The 21213-nt window shown below is 45.4% G+C and overlaps 1 protein-coding gene across 3 annotated transcripts in view; it reads right to left on the bottom strand.

Annotated features, from left to right (window-relative positions):
• Positions 1-21213, bottom strand: part of LOC140453129 (adhesion G-protein coupled receptor G5-like) — a 90361-nt gene that overhangs the window by 42760 nt on the left and 26388 nt on the right. For 2 of the 3 annotated variants that reach the window (XM_072547539.1, XM_072547540.1), the window contains exons 3-6: positions 17569-17607; positions 12487-12525; positions 7370-7408; positions 2108-2149 (exon numbers count right to left, since the gene is read on the bottom strand). In XM_072547539.1, coding sequence (XP_072403640.1) covers positions 2108-2149; positions 7370-7408; positions 12487-12525; positions 17569-17607 — 159 coding nt within the window. The remainder of the gene's footprint in view (positions 1-2107; positions 2150-7369; positions 7409-12486; positions 12526-17568; positions 17608-21213) is intronic. The other variant, XM_072547541.1, reaches the window with a different exon arrangement.

Genomic DNA, 21213 nt, shown 5'->3' with positions numbered 1-21213 from the left:
TAGAGGGGAACTTGCAAGAAAGGTGGTGTTCCCAAGTACCTGCAGCCCTCTCCTTCTAATTGACAGAGCTTGCCAGCTTGGAAGTTGTTATCAAAGGAGCCTTGGTGAGTTAATGCAGGACAATATCATACACGGTACACACTGCAGCTAATGTGCATTGCTGGCTCAGAGAGTGAATGGTGAAGGTATTAGTTGGGCTGGAAACCAAGTGGACAACTTTGTCCTAGATGATGTCAAACAACTTGAGTGTTGTTGAAGCTGCACCCATCCACTCAATTGGGACGTTTATCATCACACTCAGGATTTGTACCTCTTAGATGGTGAACAGGCTTTGAGGAGAGAGGAGGCAAGTTATTCACCACAGAATTCCCAAACTCTGATGTGGTTTTGAAGCCAGATTATTTATATGAATGCTCCAGTTCAGATTCTGGTCAATTGTATCCCTCGGGATGTTGATTATGGCGGATTGGGAATTACTATTGACATTAAATGCCAAAGGACAACAGTTGGATTCTCATTAGATGGAGATGGACATTGTCTGGCACTTGTGTGGCCCAAAATACTTCGAGGGACCTCCCATCTCAAACCTGGATGTTGTGCAGATTCGCTATTATTGATACGTGCTGCTTCAGTATCTGAGGAGTTGGGAATGGGAATGAACATTGTGCAATCATCAGAGAATGCTGGAGGGTAGGAACAGTTAAAGATAGTTGGGCCTAGGATCCTACCCTGAGGAATTCCTGCAGAGATGTCCTGGAGCTAAAATGACTGACCTCCAACAACCATAACCATCCTCCAATGTTCCAAGAATGACTCTAATCAATGGAGAGTTTTCCCCCGATTCCCTTTGACTTCAGTTTTACTCAGACTCCTTGATCTCACACTTGGTCAAATACTACCTTGCTGTCAAGGAGAGTTAGCTTTTTGACCCCTCATGACTTCATCTTTTTTGACCAGTGTTGTGGCTGTACTGGAACAGCTTGGCAAGAGGAGTGGCAAGTTCTGGGTACAAAGTTTTCAGTGCTATTGCCAGAATGTTTTCAGGGCCCATCGCCTTGCAGTATCCATTACCTACAGCCATTTTTTTATATGAGGCCAAGATTAATCATCCATTTGGCATTTAAAGCTGAAGATGTTTGTAAATGCTGTTGGCCTGATTTGTGCACCAAAGTGTTGGGCTTCCCCATCATTGGGGATGGCAAAATTCAGGGGCACGGTCCTTCTGTTCATTTGTTAATTATAGACCATGATTCATGACTGGCAGTGGCAGCACTGCAGTGCTTAGTTTTGTTGTTTATATGATCACCCAACTCTGTCCATTGCATGCTGCCTGGTGCTGCTCCTGGCATGCCCTCCTGCCCTCTTTATGAAACCAGGGTGGATCCCTGAGCTGGATGGTAATGCTTGAGTGGGGTAAGTGCTGGGCCATGAGGTTACAGATTGTGCTGGGGCACAATTCTGCTGCTACTGATTGTCCACAGTGCCTCATGGATCCCCGGTCTTCAGTTGCTAAATCTGTTCGTAATCTATCCCATTTAGATTACCTACAGTGTGGAACAGGCCCTTTGGGCCAACCAGTCCACACTGACCCTCTGAAGAGTAAACCACCCAGTCCCATTTCCCTCTCACTAACCCAATTAACACTATGGGTAAGTTACCGTGGCCAATTTACCCACCCTGCACATCTTTGGACTGTGGGAGGAAACCAGAGCACCCAGTGGAAACCCAGGCAGACACGGGGAGAATGTGCAAACTCCACAGAGACAGTCGCCCGAGGCTGGAATCAAACCTGGGACCCTGGTGCTGTGAGGCAGCAGTGCTAACCACTCAGCCACCGTACCATCATTTGAGAGCATCATCCAACATGAGAGGTGTGTTCTCAATGTGAAAGTAGGGTTTTGTCTCCACAAGGACTGTGTGGTTGTCACTCTTACTGATACTGGCCTGGACAGATGCATCTGCAGCCAGCAGATTGGTAGGATGTGGTCAAGAAGATTTTGAGGTCGTAACAGGTGCTTTATAAATGCACAATTTCTTACTTTCATCCTCATGTTTTCTGTGCAATAATTGTCATACTTTTTTATTTTGTGTTTATCAGATCACTGACCTTTGGGTTGCAGATAACTGCAGCATTTCTTGCAACAATTCTCTGTAGGGATAAAAAAGACAGCTGTAACTTTTGGAAATCAAAAAGTGGAGGCATCCTGATTTTAGTTCTTACGTCAGTGTTGCCAACCTTTATTTTCACTCACAAACAAAACAGAAGTTGCTGGAAAAGCTCAGCAGGTCTGGCAGCATCTGTGAACATAAATCAAATTTAACCTTTCAGGTCCAGTGACCCTTCCTCAGTTAATTTTTATTTCTTTTCACAGTAGCTGCCAGACCTGCTGAGCAACTTTTGCTTTTGTTTTTGATATACTGCATCCACAGATCTTTTATTTACATTTTCACTGTTTGGGTGCTGTTCTATCTCCACTGGGTTTCTCAATAGTGATCATTGGACCTCTTGGGTCGCTTAGTTGAGTTGGCTGGACAGTAGGTTTGTAATGCAGAGTGATGCCAACAGTGTGGGTTCAGTACCCCCACCTGCTCAGGTCACCAGGAAGGATTCTCCTTCTTAACATCTCGCCTCACATTAAGCCACAATCAGCCATCTCGCTCTCTCCCCGTGGCCCTTGGGGACTTTGGCTATGTTACTTTATATGTAGAGCAGTGGAGTTCCAGGGTTTTGATTCATCAACAATAAAGAAACAATGATAGAGATGAAAGTCAGGATAGTGTATGGCTTAGAGGGGAAGTTACAGGAGAGGTGGTGTTCCCGTGTATTTGTGGCTCCCTCCTTCTCATAGACAGTGTTTGCTGGTTTGGAAGCAGCTGTCAAAGGAGTTAATGCAAGACAATTTCATACGTGGTACACAGTGCTGCCACAGTGCATTGCTAGCTGAGGGAGTGCTTAGTGAATGTATTGATTGGGATGTAAACAACATGGACAGCTTTGTCCTAGATGGTGTCAAACATCTTGAGTGTTGTTAGAGCTGCACCCATCCAGGCAATTGGGGCATGTTCCTTTACTCTCTGGATTTGCATCTTTAGATGGTGGACACTCTTTGAGGAATGAGGAGGGAAGTTACTCACCACAGAATGCCCAATCTCTGACATGTTTTTTTTGCCAGATTATTTATATGAATGCTCCAGTTCAGATTCTGGTCAATTGTATCCCTCGGGATATCGATTATGGGGAATTGGGAATTACCATTGACATTGGATATCAAGGGACAGTGGTTGGATTCTCATTAGTTGGTGATGGCCATTGTCTAGTACTTGTGTGGCTGAACTATTATTGGGCACTTATCAACACAAACCTGGGTATGATCCACATTTTCCTGCATACAGACACAAGTTGTTTCAGTATCTGAGGAGATCGGATTGGGACTGAATGTTGTCCAAACATCAGAGAACGTCCACTTGTGAACTGATGCTGAAGTGTAGAAGCTGAGAGAGATGTTTGTGCCGAGAGTAACTCCTGCACAGATACCCTGGATCAGAAATGACTGACCTCCAACGACCACAACCATCCTCCTATGTACCACGTATGACTCCAACCAGTGGAGAGTTTTCGCCTAATTTACAGTGACTTCAGTTTTACTCAGACTACTTGATGTCAGACTTGGTCAAACGCTACCTTGATGTGAAGGGAATTTACGTTTATGTCTCCTCTTGACTTCATCTCTTTTGTCCATGTTTGACCAAGAATGTAGTGAGGTCAGCAGCTGAGTGGTCCTGGTGATACCCAAACTGAGCAGGTTACTGCTGAGAAAGTGCTCCCTGATGGCACTGACCCTTTCCTAGTGACTGAGAATAGACTGATGCAGGGATAATTGGCTGAGTTGGCTCTGTCTTGTTTTTCATGGACACGGTATACCTGGGCAATTGTCTGCATTATCAGGTAGATGCCAGTGTTGTTACTGTACTGGAATAGCTTGGCAATGGGGAGCAGCAAGTTTCAAGGGCCAAGTCTTCAGTACTATTGCCAGAATGTTTTCAGGGCCCATAGCCTTGCAGTATCTAACTCTTCCATCCATTTTTTTACATCATTCTTTATAAGCGGCCAATATAAATCATGCATTTAGCATTTTGCACTGATGATGTTTGTAAATGCTGTTGGCTTGATTTTTGCACCAATGTGCAATGGGCATCATTGGGGATGGTAAAATTCAGGCAGCACGGTCCTCCTGTTCATTGTTTAATTGTAGACTATGATTCTTGACTGGAAGTGGCAGCACTGCAGTACTTATGGGATCCCTTAGCTCTGTCTAGTGCATGCTGTTTCTGCTTGGTACAAAGGTAATCCTGTCTGGGCAACTACAGCAGTTTATCATCGCGCTTTTAGCAATGCCCTGTGCTGTTCCAGCCATGCCCTCCTGCACTCTCCATTCAACCAGGGTTAATCCCCTGGCTTGATGGTCATGGTTAAGTGGGGGATATGCTGGGCCATGAGGTTACAGATTGTGCTGGAGTACAATTCTGCTGCTGTTGAATGGTCCACAGTGTCTCATGGGTGCTAGGTCATTTCAAAATCAGTCCCATTTGGCATGGTGACAGTGCCAGACAATATGATGGAGGTTGTTGTCAATGTGAAGGTGGGGTTTTGTTTCCACAAGGGCTGTGCGGTGGTCACTTTTACCGATACAGTCACAGACAGGTGTATCTGTAACCAGTAAATTGGTAAGGGTGAGGTCAAATATGCTTTTCCCTCTTCTTCGTTCCCTCACTACCTGCTGCAGAGCCAGTCCAGTAGCTTTGTCCTTTAGGACCCAACCAGTTCCATCTGTAGTGCTTCTTTCGAGCCACTCTTGGTGGTAGGCATTGAAATCCCCCACCCAGAATACATCCTGTGCCCTTGCCACCCTCATTGTTTCTTTCAAGTGTTGTTCAACATGGAGGAGCTTTGAATCCTGAGCCGATGGAGGATGGTACATGGTAATCAGCAGGAATGTACTTACCTCAAATACAACCTGACGGCTGTTAGACTTCATGGGGTCCACAGTCAATGCTGAGGAGTCCTAGGGAAATTCTACAGGGAACTGCGCTTGGGCTTGTACTGTTCGTGATCGACACAAATGGTTTGGAGGAAAATGTGGGTGGTCTAATTAGTAGGTTTGTGGATGAAACAAAGATTGGTGGAGTTGTGGATAGTGAGGAGGATTGTCAGAGGGTACAGCAGGACATAGATCAGTTGGAGACATGGGTAGAAATTTGGCAGATGGAGTTTAATACAGACAAATGTGAGGTGATGGGTTTTGGAAGGTCAAGTACAGATGGAAATTATACAGTGAATGGCAGAACCCTTATGAATATTGGTATGTAGAGGGATCTGGGTATGCAGGTCACAGATCACTGAAGGTGACAGCGCAGGTAGATAACGTAAAAAAAGCAATGCATGCTTGCCTTCATTGGAAAGGGCATTGAGTATGAGGAAAGGCAGCTTATTAGATTAGATTACTCACAGTGTGGAAACAGGCCCTTCGGCCAAACAAGTCCCCACCAACCTGCCGAAGAGCAACCCACCCAGACCCATTCCCTTACACTTCCCCCTTCACCTAACACTATGGGCAATTTAGCATGGCCAATTCACCTAACCTGCACATTTTTGGACTGTGGGAGGAAACCAGAGCACCCAGAGGGAACCCACGCAGACACGGGGAGAATGTGGGAACTCCACACAGTCAGTCGCCTGAGGCGGGAATTGAAACCGGGTCTCTGGTGCTGTGAGGCAGCAGTGCTAACCACTGTGCCACCGTGCCGCCCACCACTGTAGCACTGTGCCGTTATGCTGTAGCTTTACAAAACTTTAGTTTGGACACACTTGGAATATTGCATTCAGTTCTGGTCACCACACTATCAGAAGGATGTGGATGGTTTGGAGAGGGTACAGAAAAAGCTTACCAGGATATTGCCTGGTGTGGGGATTTTAGTTTTGAAGAAAGGTTGGATAGATGGGATTTGTTTTCACTGGAAGGCAGGAGGTTGAGGGGTGGCCTAGTAGATGTTGAATGGCATGGATAGAGTCATAGAGTCATAGAGTCATAGAGTCATAGATATGTACAGCATGGAAACAGACCCTTCGGTCCAACCCATCCATGTCGACTAGATATCCCAACCCAATCTAGGCCCAATCTGCCAGCACCCGGCCCATATCCCTCCAAACCTTTCCTATTCATACACACATCCAAATGCCTATTAAATGTTGCAATTTTACCAGCCTCCACCACTTCCTCTGGCAGATCATTTCATACATGTACCACCCTCTGTGTGAAAAAGTTGCCCCTTAGGTCTCTTTTATATCTTTCCCCCCTCACCTTAAACCAACGCCCTCTAGTTCTGGATTCCCCCACCCCAGGTAAAAGACTTTGTCTATTTATCCTATTCATGCTCCTCACCATTTTATAAACTTCTATTAGATAATCCCTCAGCCTTCGACGCTCCAGGGAAAACAGCCCCAGCCTGTTCAGCCTCTCCCTGTAGCTCAGATCCTCCAACCCAGGCGAATCCTGATAAATCTTTTCTGAACCCTTTCACGTTTCTCAACATCTTTCTGATAGGAAGGACACCAGAATTGCATGCAATAGTCCAACAGTGGCCTAACCAATGTCCTGTACAGCCGCAACATGAAGAGTGGAAAATTTTTCCCGTGTGGTGGGATCAATTACAAGGGAAGGGATGTTTAAAAGAGATTTGTGAGGCAGATTTTCACACAAAGGGTGGAGAGTGCCTGGAACACGCTGCCAGAGGAGGTGCTAGAAGCAGACAGAATAACAACATTCAAGATTGACGTGGACGGATACATGAATAGGAAGGATTAGAGGGATACAGATCCTGTAAGTGAAGACAGTTTTAGTATGGAAGGGCAAAATGTGTCAGTGCAGGTGAGGAGAACTGAAGGGCCTGTTCCTGTGCTGGATTTTTCTTTGTTCTTTGATCTCTTTGTTCTTTGTTACATCAAGGGATGGTGATGGTGGTGTCTGGGACATTGTCTGTGAGGTATGATTCTGTGAGTATGATTATATCAGGCTGTTGCTTGACGAGTCTGTGAGACAGCTCTCTATATTATCGCATGTCCAACAACATTAAAACTCATATTCAAATTATTCACTTATTCTCTAATCATCGGTCCTTGCTGTGCAAACATTGGCTGCTGTTTAACAATGACTAAACATCAAAATTATTTCATGATCCGTCATGCACTTCAGTAAATTTTGTGTTTGTGACAGGTGCTTTATAAATACACAATTTCTTACTTGCATCGTCATTCTTTTTTGTGCAATAATTATCACGATATTTTTATTTTTGTGTTTATGAGAGCACTGACCTGTGCTTTTCAGCTTTTCACAGAGTTCCTCACATTTCTCTGCAGAGATAAAAAAGACAGTTGGAAATCAAAAGGAAATCTCTTTTCTTCAGCACGTCCTGCTTTTAGTTCTTACATCAGTGATGCCAACCAATTTTATCTCTGTTTAGGTGCTGATTTATTTCCATTGAGTTCATCAAAATTGATCTTTAGACATTATGGGATCAGTTAGCTGAGTTGGCTGGACAGCTTGTTTGCAATACAATGTGATGCCAACAGTGCTGGTTCAGTACTCCCACCAGCTGAGGTCACCATGAAGAATTCTCTTCTCAACCTCTCCCCTCACATTGAGCCACCACCCGCCCTCTCTCCCTCTCCATTGAAACAGCTGCTCTCTGGGACTTGGGCAATGGTACTTTTTACCTACAGCAGTTGATTTGCAGGATTTTGGTCCAGTGACAGTGAAGGAATGATGAGAGAGTTACAAGTCAGGATGGTGTATGGGTTAGAGGCAAACTTGCAGGAGAGGTGGTGTTCCCATCTATCTACACCTCTCTCCTTCTCATGGACAGAGAGCTTGTCAGCTTGGAAGCTGTTGTTAAGGGAGCCTCAGCAGAACAATATCATACATGATACACACTGCCGCCACTGTGCCTTGCTGGCTGAAGGACTGAATGTGGAGGTATTAGTTGGGATGTAAATGAAGCAGACAGCTTTGTCCTAGATGGTGTCAAATGTCTTGAGTATTGTTGAAACTGCACCCATCCGGGCAATTGGGGCATATTCCATGGTACAAAACCCTACTAGGCTGGGTTTTGTACCTCATAGACGGTGGACAAGCTTTGAGGAATGAGGAAGCAAATTACTCACCACAGAATTCTCAACATCTGCTGCTTTTTTATCGTAAGATTATTTGTGTGAGTGTTCCAGTTCAGACTCTGTCAATTGTAGCCCTCAGGATGTCGATAATGGGGGATTGTGAATAATCATTGACATTGAATATCAAGGGGTAAAGGTTGGATTGTCATTAGTTGGAGATGGCGGTTGCCTGGCACTTGTGTGGCCAACATATTACAATGAACTTATCAACCCAAATCTGGATGTTTTCCACTGTTTGCTGCATAAGGACACAGTAACCTGAGGAGTCGGGAATAGACGGAAAATTGTGCAATCGTCAGAGAACGTCCACACTTTTGAACTTATGCTGAACATTAGGAGGTGAAAGAGATGCTTCCCCCTAGAACACGACCCTGTGTAATTTCTGTAGTGATGTCTTGGAGCTGTAATGACTGACCTCCAACAGCCACAACCATCCTCCTATGTACCAGGTAATGACTCTAACCAGTGGCGAGTTTTTCCCTTGATTTCCATTGACCCCAGATTTGCTTGGAAGCTATGACCTCACACTTGATCACATACTACCTTGATGTCAAGGGAAGTTACCTTTATGTCCCCTCTTGACTTCATCTCTTTTGTCCATGGTTAGACCAACGCTGTACTGAGGTCAGGAGCAGAGTGGTCCTGGCGATATTCACACTGAGCACCTCTGAGCAGGTTATTGCTGAGAAAGTGCTCCCTGATGGCACTGTCCCTTTCCTAATGACTGAGAATCGAGTGATGCAGTGTCAGTTAGCTGAGTTGGCTTTGTCCTGTTTTTCATATCCTGGATATACCTGGGCAATTGCCTACATTGTCAGGTAAGTGCCAGTGTTGTGGCTGTATTGGAACAACTTGGCGAGGGGAGCAGCAAATTCTGAAGTACTAATCTTCAGTACAATTACAAGAATGTTGTCAGGGCCCATAGCCTTGCAGTATCCTGTGCCTGAAACTATTTCAATTACTCCATTCTTTACATCAGGAGGCCGAGATCAGTTAACCACTTAACATTTTTAGCTGAATATGTTTGTAAATGCTTTTGCCTTGTTCACTGCTGGGCTTCCCCATCATTGGGGATGGTAAAATTCAGGCAGCACGGTCCTCCTGTTCATTGTTTAATTGTAGACTATGATTCTTGACTGGAAGTGGCAGCACTGCAGTGCTTATGGGATCCCTTAGCTCTGTCTAGTGCATGCTGTTTATGTTTGGTACAAAGGTAATCCTGTCTGGGCAACTACAGCAGTTTATCATCGCGCTTTTAGCAATGCCCTGTGCTGTTCCTGCCATGCCCTCCTGCACTCTCCATTCAACCAGGGTTAATCCCCTGGCTTGATGGTCATGGTTAAGTGGGGGATATGCTGGGCCATGAGGTTACAGATTGTGCTGGAGTACAATTCTGCTGCTGTTGAATGGTCCACAGTGTCTCATGGGTGCTAGGTCATTTCAAAATCAGTCCCATTTGGCATGGTGACAGTGCCAGACAGTATGATGGAGGTTGTTGTCAATGTGAAGGTGGGGTTTTGTTTCCACAAGGGCTGTGCGGTGGTCACTTTTACCGATACAGTCACAGACAGGTGTATCTGTAACCAGTAAATTGGTAAGGGTGAGGTCAAATATGCTTTTCCCTCTTCTTCGTTCCCTCACTACCTGCTGCAGAGCCAGTCCAGTAGCTTTGTCCTTTAGGACCCAACCAGTTCCATCTGTAGTGCTTCTTTCGAGCCACTCTTGGTGGTAGGCATTGAAATCCCCCACCCAGAATACATCCTGTGCCCTTGCCACCCTCATTGTTTCTTTCAAGTGTTGTTCAACATGGAGGAGCTTTGAATCCTGAGCCGATGGAGGATGGTACATGGTAATCAGCAGGAATGTACCTACCTCAAATACAACCTGACGGCTGTTAGACTTCATGGGCTCCACAGTCAATGCTGAGGAGTCCTAGGGAAATTCTACAGGGAACTGCGCTTGGGCTTGTACTGTTCGTGATCGACATAAATGGTTTGGAGGAAAATGTGGGTGGTCTAATTCGTAGGTTTGTGGATGAAACAAAGATTGGTGGAGTTGTGGATAGTGAGGAGGATTGTCAGAGGGTACAGCAGGACATAGATCAGTTGGAGACATGGGCAGAAAAATGGCAGATGGAGTTTAATACAGACAAATGTGAGGCGATGGGTTTTGGAAGGTCAAGTACAGATGGAAATTATACAGCGAATGGCAGAACCCTTATGAATATTGGTATGTAGAGGGATCTGGGTATGCAGGTCACAGATCACTGAAGGTGACAGCGCAGGTAGATAACGTAAAAAAAGCAATGCATGCTTGCCTTCATTGGAAAGGGCATTGAGTATGAGGAAAGGCAGCTTATTAGATTAGATTACTTACAGTGTGGAAACAGGCCCTTCGGCCAAACAAGTCCCCACCAACCTGCCGAAGCGCAACCCACCCAGACCCATTCCCTTACACTTCCCCCTTCACCTAACACAATGGGCAATTTAGCATGGCCAATTCACCTAACCTGCACATTTTTTGGACTGTGGGAGGAAACCAGAGCACCCAGAGGAAACCCACGCAGACACAGGGAGAATGTGGGAACTCCACACAGTCAGTCGCCTGAGGCGGGAATTGAAACCGGGTCTCTGGTGCTGTGAGGCAGCAGTGCTAACCACTGTGCCACCGTGCCGCCCACCACTGTAGCACTGTGCCGTTATGCTGTAGCTTTACAAAACTTTAGTTTGGACACACTTGGAATATTGCATTCAGTTCTGGTCACCACACTATCAGAAGGATGTGGATGGTTTGGAGAGGGTACAGAAAAAGCTTACCAGGATGTTGCCTGGTAAGGGGGAATTTAGTTTTGAAGAAAGGTTGGATAGATGGGATTTGTTTTCACTGGAAGGCAGGAGGTTAAGGGGTGGCCTAGTAGATGTTGAATGGCATGGATAGAGTCATAGAGACATAGAGTCATAGAGTCATAGATTCATAGATATGTACAGCATGGAAACAGACCCTTCGGTCTAACCTGTCCATGTTGACTAGATATCCCAACCCAATTAAGGCCCAATCTGCCAGCACCCGGCCCATATCCCTCCAAACCCTTCCTATTCATATACCCATCCAAATGCCTATTAAATGTTGCAATTTTACCAGCCTCCTCCACTTCCTCTGGCAGATCATTTCATACATGTACCACCCTCTGTGTGAAAAAGTTGCCCCTTAGGTCTCTTTTATATCTTTCCCCCCTCACCTTAAACCAACGCCCTCTAGTTCTGGATTCCCCCACCCCAGGTAAAAGACTTTGTCTATTTATCCTATCCATGCCCCTCAAGATTTTATAAACCTCTATAAAGTCACCCCTCAGCCTTCGACGTTCCAGGGAAAACAGCCCCAGCCTGTTCAGCCTCTCCCTGTAGCTCAGATCCTCCAACCCTGGCAATATCCTTGTAAATCTTTTCTGAATCCTTTTGAGTTTCACAACATCTTTCTGATAGGAAGGAGACCAGAATTGCATGCAATAGTCCCACAGTGGCCTAACCAATGTCCTGTACAGCCGCAACATGAAGAGTGGAAAGAATGAGGATTTTTCCCGTGTGGTGGGATCAATTACAAGGGAAGGGATGTTTAAAAGAGATTTGTGAGGCAGATTTTCACACAAAGGGTGGTGAGTGCCTGGAACACGCTGCCAGAGGAGGTGCTAGAAGCAGACAGAATAACAACATTCAAGATTGACGTGGACGGATACATGAATAGGAAGGATTAGAGGGATACAGATCCTGTAAGTGAAGACAGTTTTAGTATGGAAGGGCAAAATGTGTCAGTGCAGGTGAAGAGAACTGAAGGGCCTGTTCCTGTGCTGGATTTTTCTTTGTTCTTTGATCTCTTTGTTCTTTGTTCCATCAAGGGATGGTGATGGTGGTGTCTGGGACATTGTCTGTGAGGTATGATTCTGTGAGTATGATTATATCAGGCTGTTGCTTGACGAGTCTGTGAGACAGCTCTCTATATTATTCCATGTCCAACAGCATTAAAACTCATATTCAAATCATTCACTTATTCTCTAATCATCGGTCCTTGCTGTGCAAACATTGGCTGCTGTGTTTAACAATGACTAAACATCAAAATTATTTCATGATCCGTCATGCACTTCGGTAAATTTTGTGGTTGTGACAGGTGCCTTATAAATACACAATTTCTTACTTGCATCCTCTTTCTTTTTTATGCAATAATTATCACGCTATTTTTATTTTTGTGTGTATGAGAGCACTGACCTGTGCTTTTCAGCTCTTCACAGAAATCATCACATTCCTCTGCAGAGATAAAAAAGACAGTTGGAAATCAAAAGGAAATCTCTTTTCTTCAGCACGTCCTGCTTTTAGTTCTTACATCAGTGATGCCAACCAATTTTATCTCTGTTTAGGTGCTGTTTTATTTCCATTGAGTTCATCAAAATTGATCTTTAGACATTATGGGATCAGTTAGCTGAGTTGGCTGGACAGCTTGTTTGCAATACAATGTGATGCCAACAATGCTGGTTCAGTACTCCCACCAGCTGAGGTCACCATGAAGAATTCTCTTCTCAACCTCTCCCCTCACATTGAGCCACCACCTTCCCTCTCTCCCTCTCCACTGAAACAGCTGCTCTCTGGGACTTGGGCAATGGTACTTTTTACCTACAGCAGTTGATTTGCAGGATTTTGGTCCAGTGACAGTGAAGGAATGATGAGAGAGTTACAAGTCAGGATGGTGTATGGGTTAGAGGCAAACTTGCAGGAGAGGTGGTGTTCCCACGTATCTACACCTCTCTCCTTCTCCTGGACAGAGAGCTTGTCAGCTTGGAAGTTGTTGTTAAGGGAGCCTCAGCAGAACAATATCATACATGATACACACTGCCGCCACTGTGCCTTGCTGGCTGAAGGACTGAATGTGGAGGTATTAGTTGGGATGTAAATGAAGCAGACAGCTTTGTCCTAGATGGTGTCAAATGTCTTGAGTGTTGTTGAAACTGCACCCATCCGGGCAATTGGGGCATATTCCATGGTACAAAACCCTACTAGGCTGGGTTTTGTACCTCATAGACGGTGGACAAGCTTTGAGGAATGAGGAAGCAAATTACTCACCACAGAATTCTCAACATCTGCTGCTTTTTTATCGTAAGATTATTTGTGTGAGTGTTCCAGTTCAGACTCTGTCAATTGTAGCCCTCAGGATGTCGATAATGGGGGATTGTGAATAATCATTGACATTGAATATCAAGGGGTAAAGGTTGGATTGTCATTAGTTGGCGGTTGCCCGGCACTTGTGTGGCCAACATATTACAATGAACTTATCAACCCAAATCTGGATGTTTTCCACTGTTTGCTGCATAAGGACACAGTAACCTGAGGAGTCGGGAATAGACGGAAAATTGTGCAATCGTCAGAGAACGTCCACACTTTTGAACTTATGCTGAACATTAGGAGGTGAAAGAGATGCTTCCCCCTAGAACATGACCCTGTGTAATTTCTGTAGTGATGTCTTGGAGCTGTAATGACTGACCTCCAACAGCCACAACCATCCTCCTATGTACCAGGTAATGACTCTAACCAGTGGCGAGTTTTTCCCTTGATTTCCATTGACCCCAGATTTGCTTGGAAGCTATGACCTCACACTTGATCACATACTACCTTGATGTCAAGGGAAGTTACCTTAACGTCCCCTCTTGACTTCATCTCTTTTGTCCATGGTTAGACCAACGCTGTACTGAGGTCAGGAGCGGAGTGGTCCTGGCGATATTCACACTGAGCACCTCTGAGCAGGTTATTGCTGAGAAAGTGCTCCCTGATGGCACTGTCCCTTTCCTAATGACTGGGAATCGAGTGATGCAGTGTCAGTTAGCTGAGTTGGCTTTGTCCTGTTTTTCATATCCAGGATATACCTGGGCAATTGCCTACATTGTCAGGTAAGTGCCAGTGTTGTGGCTGTATTGGAACAATTTGGCGAGGGGAGCAGCAAATCCTGAAGTACTAATCTTCAGTACAATTACAAGAATGTTGTCAGGGCCCATAGCCTTGCAGTATCCTGTGCCTGTAACTATTTCAATTACTCCATTCTTTACATCAGGAGGCCGAGATCAGTTAACCACTTAACATTTTTAGCTGAATATGTTTATAAATGCTTTTGCCTTGTTCACTGCTGGGCTTCCCCATCATTGGGGATGGTAAAATTCAGGCAGCACGGTCCTCATGTTCATTGTTTAATTGTAGACTATGATTCTTGACTGGAAGTGGCAGCACTGCAGTACTTATGGGATCCCTTAGCTCTGTCTAGTGCATGCTGTTTATGTTTGGTACAAAGGTAATCCTGTCTGGGCAACTACAGCAGTTTATCATCGCGCTTTTAGCAATGCCCTGTGCTGTTCCTGCCATGCCCTCCTGCACTCTCCATTCAACCAGGGTTAATCCCCTGGCTTGATGGTCATGGTTAAGTGGGGGATATGCTGGGCCATGAGGTTACAGATTGTGCTGGAGTACAATTCTGCTGCTGTTGAATGGTCCACAGTGTCTCATGGGTGCTAGGTCATTTCAAAATCAGTCCCATTTGGCAGTGCCAGACAATATGATGGAGGTTGTTGTCAATGTGAAGGTGGGGTTTTGTTTCCACAAGGGCTGTGCGGTGGTCACTTTTACCGATACAGTCACAGACAGGTGTATCTGTAACCAGTAAATTGGTAAGGGTGAGGTCAAATATGCTTTTCCCTCTTCTTCGTTCCCTCACTACCTGCTGCAGAGCCAGTCCAGTAGCTTTGTCCTTTAGGACCCAACCAGTTCCATCTGTAGTGCTTCTTTCGAGCCACTCTTGGTGGTAGGCATTGAAATCCCCCACCCAGAATACATCCTGTGCCCTTGCCACCCTCATTGTTTCTTTCAAGTGTTGTTCAACATGGAGGAGCTTTGAATCCTGAGCCGATGGAGGATGGTACATGGTAATCAGCAGGAATGTACCTACCTCAAATACAACCTGACGGCTGTTAGACTTCATGGGCTCCACAGTCAATGCTGAGGGGTCCTAGGGAAATTCTACAGGGAACTGCGCTTGGGCTTGTACTGTTCGTGATCGACATAAATGGTTTGGAGGAAAATGTGGGTGGTCTAATTCGTAGGTTTGTGGATGAAACAAAGATTGGTGGAGTTGTGGATAGTGAGGAGGATTGTCAGAGGGTACAGCAGGACATAGATCAGTTGGAGACATGGGCAGAAAAATGGCAGATGGAGTTTAATACAGACAAATGTGAGGCGATGGGTTTTGGAAGGTCAAGTACAGATGGAAATCATACAGCGAATGGCAGAACCCTTATGAATATTGGTATGTAGAGGGATCTGGGTATGCAGATCACAGATCACTGAAGGTGACAGCGCAGGTAGATAACGTAAGAAAAGCAATGCATGCTTGCCTTCATTGGAAAGGGCATTGAGTATGAGGAAAGGCAGCTTATTAGATTAGATTACTTACAGTGTGGAAACAGGCCCTTCGGCCAAACAAGTCCCCACCAACCTGCCGAAGAGCAACCCACCCAGACCCATTCCCTTACACTTCCCCCTTCACCTAACACTATGGGCAATTTAGCATGGCCAATTCACCTAACCTGCACATTTTTGGACTGTGGGAGGAAACCAGAGCACCCAGAGGGAACCCACGCAGACACGGGGAGAATGTGGGAACTCCACACAGTCAGTCGCCTGAGGCGGGAATTGAAACCGGGTCTCTGGTGCTGTGAGGCAGCAGTGCTAACCACTGTGCCACCGTGCCGCCCACCACTGTAGCACTGTGCCGTTATGCTGTAGCTTTACAAAACTTTAGTTTGGACACACTTGGAATATTGCATTCAGTTCTGGTCACCACACTATCAGAAGGATGTGGATGGTTTGGAGAGGGTACAGAAAAAGCTTACCAGGATATTGCCTGGTGTGGGGATTTTAGTTTTGAAGAAAGGTTGGATAGATGGGATTTGTTTTCACTGGAAGGCAGGAGGTTGAGGGGTGGCCTAGTAGATGTTGAATGGCATGGATAGAGTCATAGAGACATAGAGTCATAGAGTCATAGATATGTACAGCATGGAAACAGACCCTTCGGTCCAACCCATCCATGTCGACTAGATATCCCAACCCAATCTAGGCCCAATCTGCCAGCACCCGGCCCATATCCCTCCAAACCTTTCCTATTCATACACACATCCAAATGCCTATTAAATGTTGCAATTTTACCAGCCTCCACCACTTCCTCTGGCAGATCATTTCATACATGTACCACCCTCTGTGTGAAAAAGTTGCCCCTTAGGTCTCTTTTATATCTTTCCCCCCTCACCTTAAACCAACGCCCTCTAGTTCTGGATTCCCCCACCCCAGGTAAAAGACTTTGTCTATTTATCCTATTCATGCTCCTCACCATTTTATAAACTTCTATTAGATAATCCCTCAGCCTTCGACGCTCCAGGGAAAACAGCCCCAGCCTGTTCAGCCTCTCCCTGAAGCTCAGATCCTCCAACCCAGGCGAATCCTGATAAATCTTTTCTGAACCCTTTTACGTTTCTCAACATCTTTCTGATAGGAAGGACACCAGAATTGCATGCAATAGTCCAACAGTGGCCTAACCAATGTCCTGTACAGCCGCATCATGAAGAGTGGAAAATTTTTCCCGTGTGGTGGGATCAATTACAAGGGAAGGGATGTTTAAAAGAGATTTGTGAGGCAGATTTTCACACAAAGGGTGGAGAGTGCCTGGAACACGCTGCCAGAGGAGGTGCTAGAAGCAGACAGAATAACAACATTCAAGATTGACGTGGACGGATACATGAATAGGAAGGATTAGAGGGATACAGATCCTGTAAGTGAAGACAGTTTTAGTATGGAAGGGCAAAATGTGTCAGTGCAGGTGAGGAGAACTGAAGGGCCTGTTCCTGTGCTGGATTTTTCTTTGTTCTTTGATCTCTTTGTTCTTTGTTACATCAAGGGATGGTGATGGTGGTGTCTGGGACATTGTCTGTGAGGTATGATTCTGTGAGTATGATTATATCAGGCTGTTGCTTGACGAGTCTGTGAGACAGCTCTCTATATTATCGCATGTCCAACAACATTAAAACTCATATTCAAATTATTCACTTATTCTCTAATCATCGGTCCTTGCTGTGCAAACATTGGCTGCTGTTTAACAATGACTAAACATCAAAATTATTTCATGATCCGTCATGCACTTCAGTAAATTTTGTGTTTGTGACAGGTGCTTTATAAATACACAATTTCTTACTTGCATCGTCATTCTTTTTTGTGCAATAATTATCACGATATTTTTATTTTTGTGTTTATGAGAGCACTGACCTGTGCTTTTCAGCTTTTCACAGAGTTCCTCACATTTCTCTGCAGAGATAAAAAAGACAGTTGGAAATCAAAAGGAAATCTCTTTTCTTCAGCACGTCCTGCTTTTAGTTCTTACATCAGTGATGCCAACCAATTTTATCTCTGTTTAGGTGCTGATTTATTTCCATTGAGTTCATCAAAATTGATCTTTAGACATTATGGGATCAGTTAGCTGAGTTGGCTGGACAGCTTGTTTGCAATACAATGTGATGCCAACAGTGCTGGTTCAGTACTCCCACCAGCTGAGGTCACCATGAAGAATTCTCTTCTCAACCTCTCCCCTCACATTGAGCCACCACCCGCCCTCTCTCCCTCTCCATTGAAACAGCTGCTCTCTGGGACTTGGGCAATGGTACTTTTTACCTACAGCAGTTGATTTGCAGGATTTTGGTCCAGTGACAGTGAAGGAATGATGAGAGAGTTACAAGTCAGGATGGTGTATGGGTTAGAGGCAAACTTGCAGGAGAGGTGGTGTTCCCATCTATCTACACCTCTCTCCTTCTCATGGACAGAGAGCTTGTCAGCTTGGAAGCTGTTGTTAAGGGAGCCTCAGCAGAACAATATCATACATGATACACACTGCCGCCACTGTGCCTTGCTGGCTGAAGGACTGAATGTGGAGGTATTAGTTGGGATGTAAATGAAGCAGACAGCTTTGTCCTAGATGGTGTCAAATGTCTTGAGTATTGTTGAAACTGCACCCATCCGGGCAATTGGGGCATATTCCATGGTACAAAACCCTACTAGGCTGGGTTTTGTACCTCATAGACGGTGGACAAGCTTTGAGGAATGAGGAAGCAAATTACTCACCACAGAATTCTCAACATCTGCTGCTTTTTTATCGTAAGATTATTTGTGTGAGTGTTCCAGTTCAGACTCTGTCAATTGTAGCCCTCAGGATGTCGATAATGGGGGATTGTGAATAATCATTGACATTGAATATCAAGGGGTAAAGGTTGGATTGTCATTAGTTGGAGATGGCGGTTGCCCGGCACTTGTGTGGCCAACATATTACAATGAACTTATCAACCCAAATCTGGATGTTTTCCACTGTTTGCTGCATAAGGACACAGTAACCTGAGGAGTTGGGAATGGGACGGAAAATTGTGCAATCGTCAGAGAACGTCCACACTTTTGAACTTATGCTGAACATTAGGAGGTGAAAGAGATGCTTCCCCCTAGAACATGTAGTGATGTCTTGGAGCTGTAATGACTGACCTCCAACAGCCACAACCATCCTCCTATGTACCAGGTAATGACTCTAACCAGTGGCGAGTTTTTCCCTTGATTTCCATTGACCCCAGATTTGCTTGGAAGCTATGACCTCACACTTGATCACATACTACCTTGATGTCAAGGGAAGTTACCTTTACGTCCCCTCTTGACTTCATCTCTTTTGTCCATGGTTAGACCAACGCTGTACTGAGGTCAGGAGCGGAGTGGTCCTGGCGATATTCACACTGAGCACCTCTGAGCAGGTTATTGCTGAGAAAGTGCTCCCTGATGGCACTGTCCCTTTCCTAATGACTGAGAATCGACTGATGCAGTGTCAGTTAGCTGAGTTGGCTTTGTCCTGTTTTTCATGTCCAGGATATACCTGGGCAATTGCCTACATTGTCAGGTAAGTGCCAGTGTTGTGGGGAGGGGAGGGGAGCAGCAAATCCTGAAGTACTAATCTTCAGTACAATTACAAGAATGTTGTCAGGGCCCATAGCCTTGCAGTATCCTATACCTGTAACTATAGCACTGCTGCCTCACAGCGCCAGAGATCCGGGTTCAATTCCCACCTCAGGCGACTGACTGTGTGGAGTTTGCACGTTCTCCCCGTGTCTGCGTGGGTTTCCTCCAGGTGCTCCGGTTTCCTCCCACAGTCCAAACATGTGCAGGTCAGGTGAATTGGCCATGCTAAATTGCCCATAGTGTTAGGTAAGGTGTAGATGTAGATGTAGGGGTATGGGTGGGTTACGCTTCGGCGGGGCGGTGTGGACTTGTTGGGCCGAAGGGCCTGTTTCCACATTGTAAGGAATCTAATCTAATCTAATATCAATTACTCCATTCTTTATATCAGGAGGCCGAGATCAGTTAACCACTCAGCATTTTTAGCTGAATATGTTTGTAAATGCTTTTGCCTTGTTCACTGCTGGGCTTCCCCATCATTGGGGATGGTAAAATTCAGGGAGCATGGTCCTCCTGTTCATTGTTTAATTGTAGACTATGATTCTTGACTGGAAATGGCAGCACTGCAGTGCTTATGGGATCCCTTAGCTCTGTCCAGTGCATGCTGTTTCTGCTTGGTACAAAGGTAATCCTGCCTGGGCAACTACAGCAGTTTATTGTCACATTTTTAGCAATGCCTGGGGCTGCTTCTGGCATGCCCTTCTTCATTCTCCATTGGACCAGGGTTAATACCCTGGTTTGAATGTAATGGTTGATTGGGGTATATGCTTGGCCATGAAGTTACAGATTGTGCTGGAGTATAATTCTATAAGACAATAGACATAGGAACAGACATGAGGCCATTCAGCCCATCGGGTCTGCTCTGCCATTCAATCATGGCTGATAGCTTTCCCAACTCCAATCTCCCACTTTCTCCCCATAACCCTTGATCCCCTTGATACTCCAGAACCTATCTGTCTCCGTCTTAAATATACTCAATGACCCGGCCTCCACAGCCTTCTGTGGCAGTGAATTGCATAGATTCTCCATTCTCTGGCTCAAGAAGTTTCCCCTTATCTCCATTCGAAAAGCTCTTCCCTTTACTCTAGGGCTATGCCCTCAGGTCTTTGTCTCTCCTGTCAATGGAAACAACTTCCATCCAGGCTCCTCAGTATTCTGTATGTTTCAATTAGATCCCCCTCATCCTTCTAAACTCGATTGAGTATAAACCCAGAGTCCTCAAACATTCCTCGTATGTTAAACTTTTCATTCCTGGGACCATTCTTATGAATCTTTTCTGAACATGCTGTAGTGTTGAAAGTGTGTTGCTGGGAAAGCACAGTGGGTCAGGCAGCATCCAAGGAGCAGAAGAATTGACATTTCAGACATAAGCCCTTCATCAGGAATGAGGCTTCTGGGTTGGGGCTGAAAGATAAATGGGAGGGGATGGGGTGCGTAGCTGAGAAAGCGATAGGCGGATGAAGGTGGGGGAGAAGGTGATAGGTTAGAGAGGGGAGTGATTGACAGGTTTGGAAGGGGGTGTCGAGTTGAGGCTTGGGACTGGGATAATGTGGTGGGAGGGGAGATGTGGAAGCTATTAAAATCCCCATTTATCCTGTGTGGTTATAAGGTCTTGAGGATGTAGTTGAAGAGCTTCAGGGCAGAGGAGAGGACTTGGAGGTACAGTGATAGAGGGACTCACTGAGATCTTTATAGAGAGAGAGGAGGAGAACTTCTTCAAGGTAGGCTGCCTGACCTGCTGTGCTCGTAATGAAGGGCTACAAAGATCTCAGTGAGTCCTCTCTGTCCTGAAGCTCTTCAGCCACACCCTCCAGACCCTGCAACCACACGGGATAAATGTGGATTTAGCAGCTTCCTCATTTCCCCTCCCATCACATTCTCCCAGCCCCAAGCCTCCAACCTGGCATCGCCCTCTGGATCTGTCCATCA

Source organism: Chiloscyllium punctatum, chromosome 26, assembly GCF_047496795.1.
Source record: "Chiloscyllium punctatum isolate Juve2018m chromosome 26, sChiPun1.3, whole genome shotgun sequence".
NCBI lineage: Eukaryota > Metazoa > Chordata > Chondrichthyes > Orectolobiformes > Hemiscylliidae > Chiloscyllium > Chiloscyllium punctatum.
This window is presented reverse-complemented; position numbering and strand designations above follow the sequence as displayed.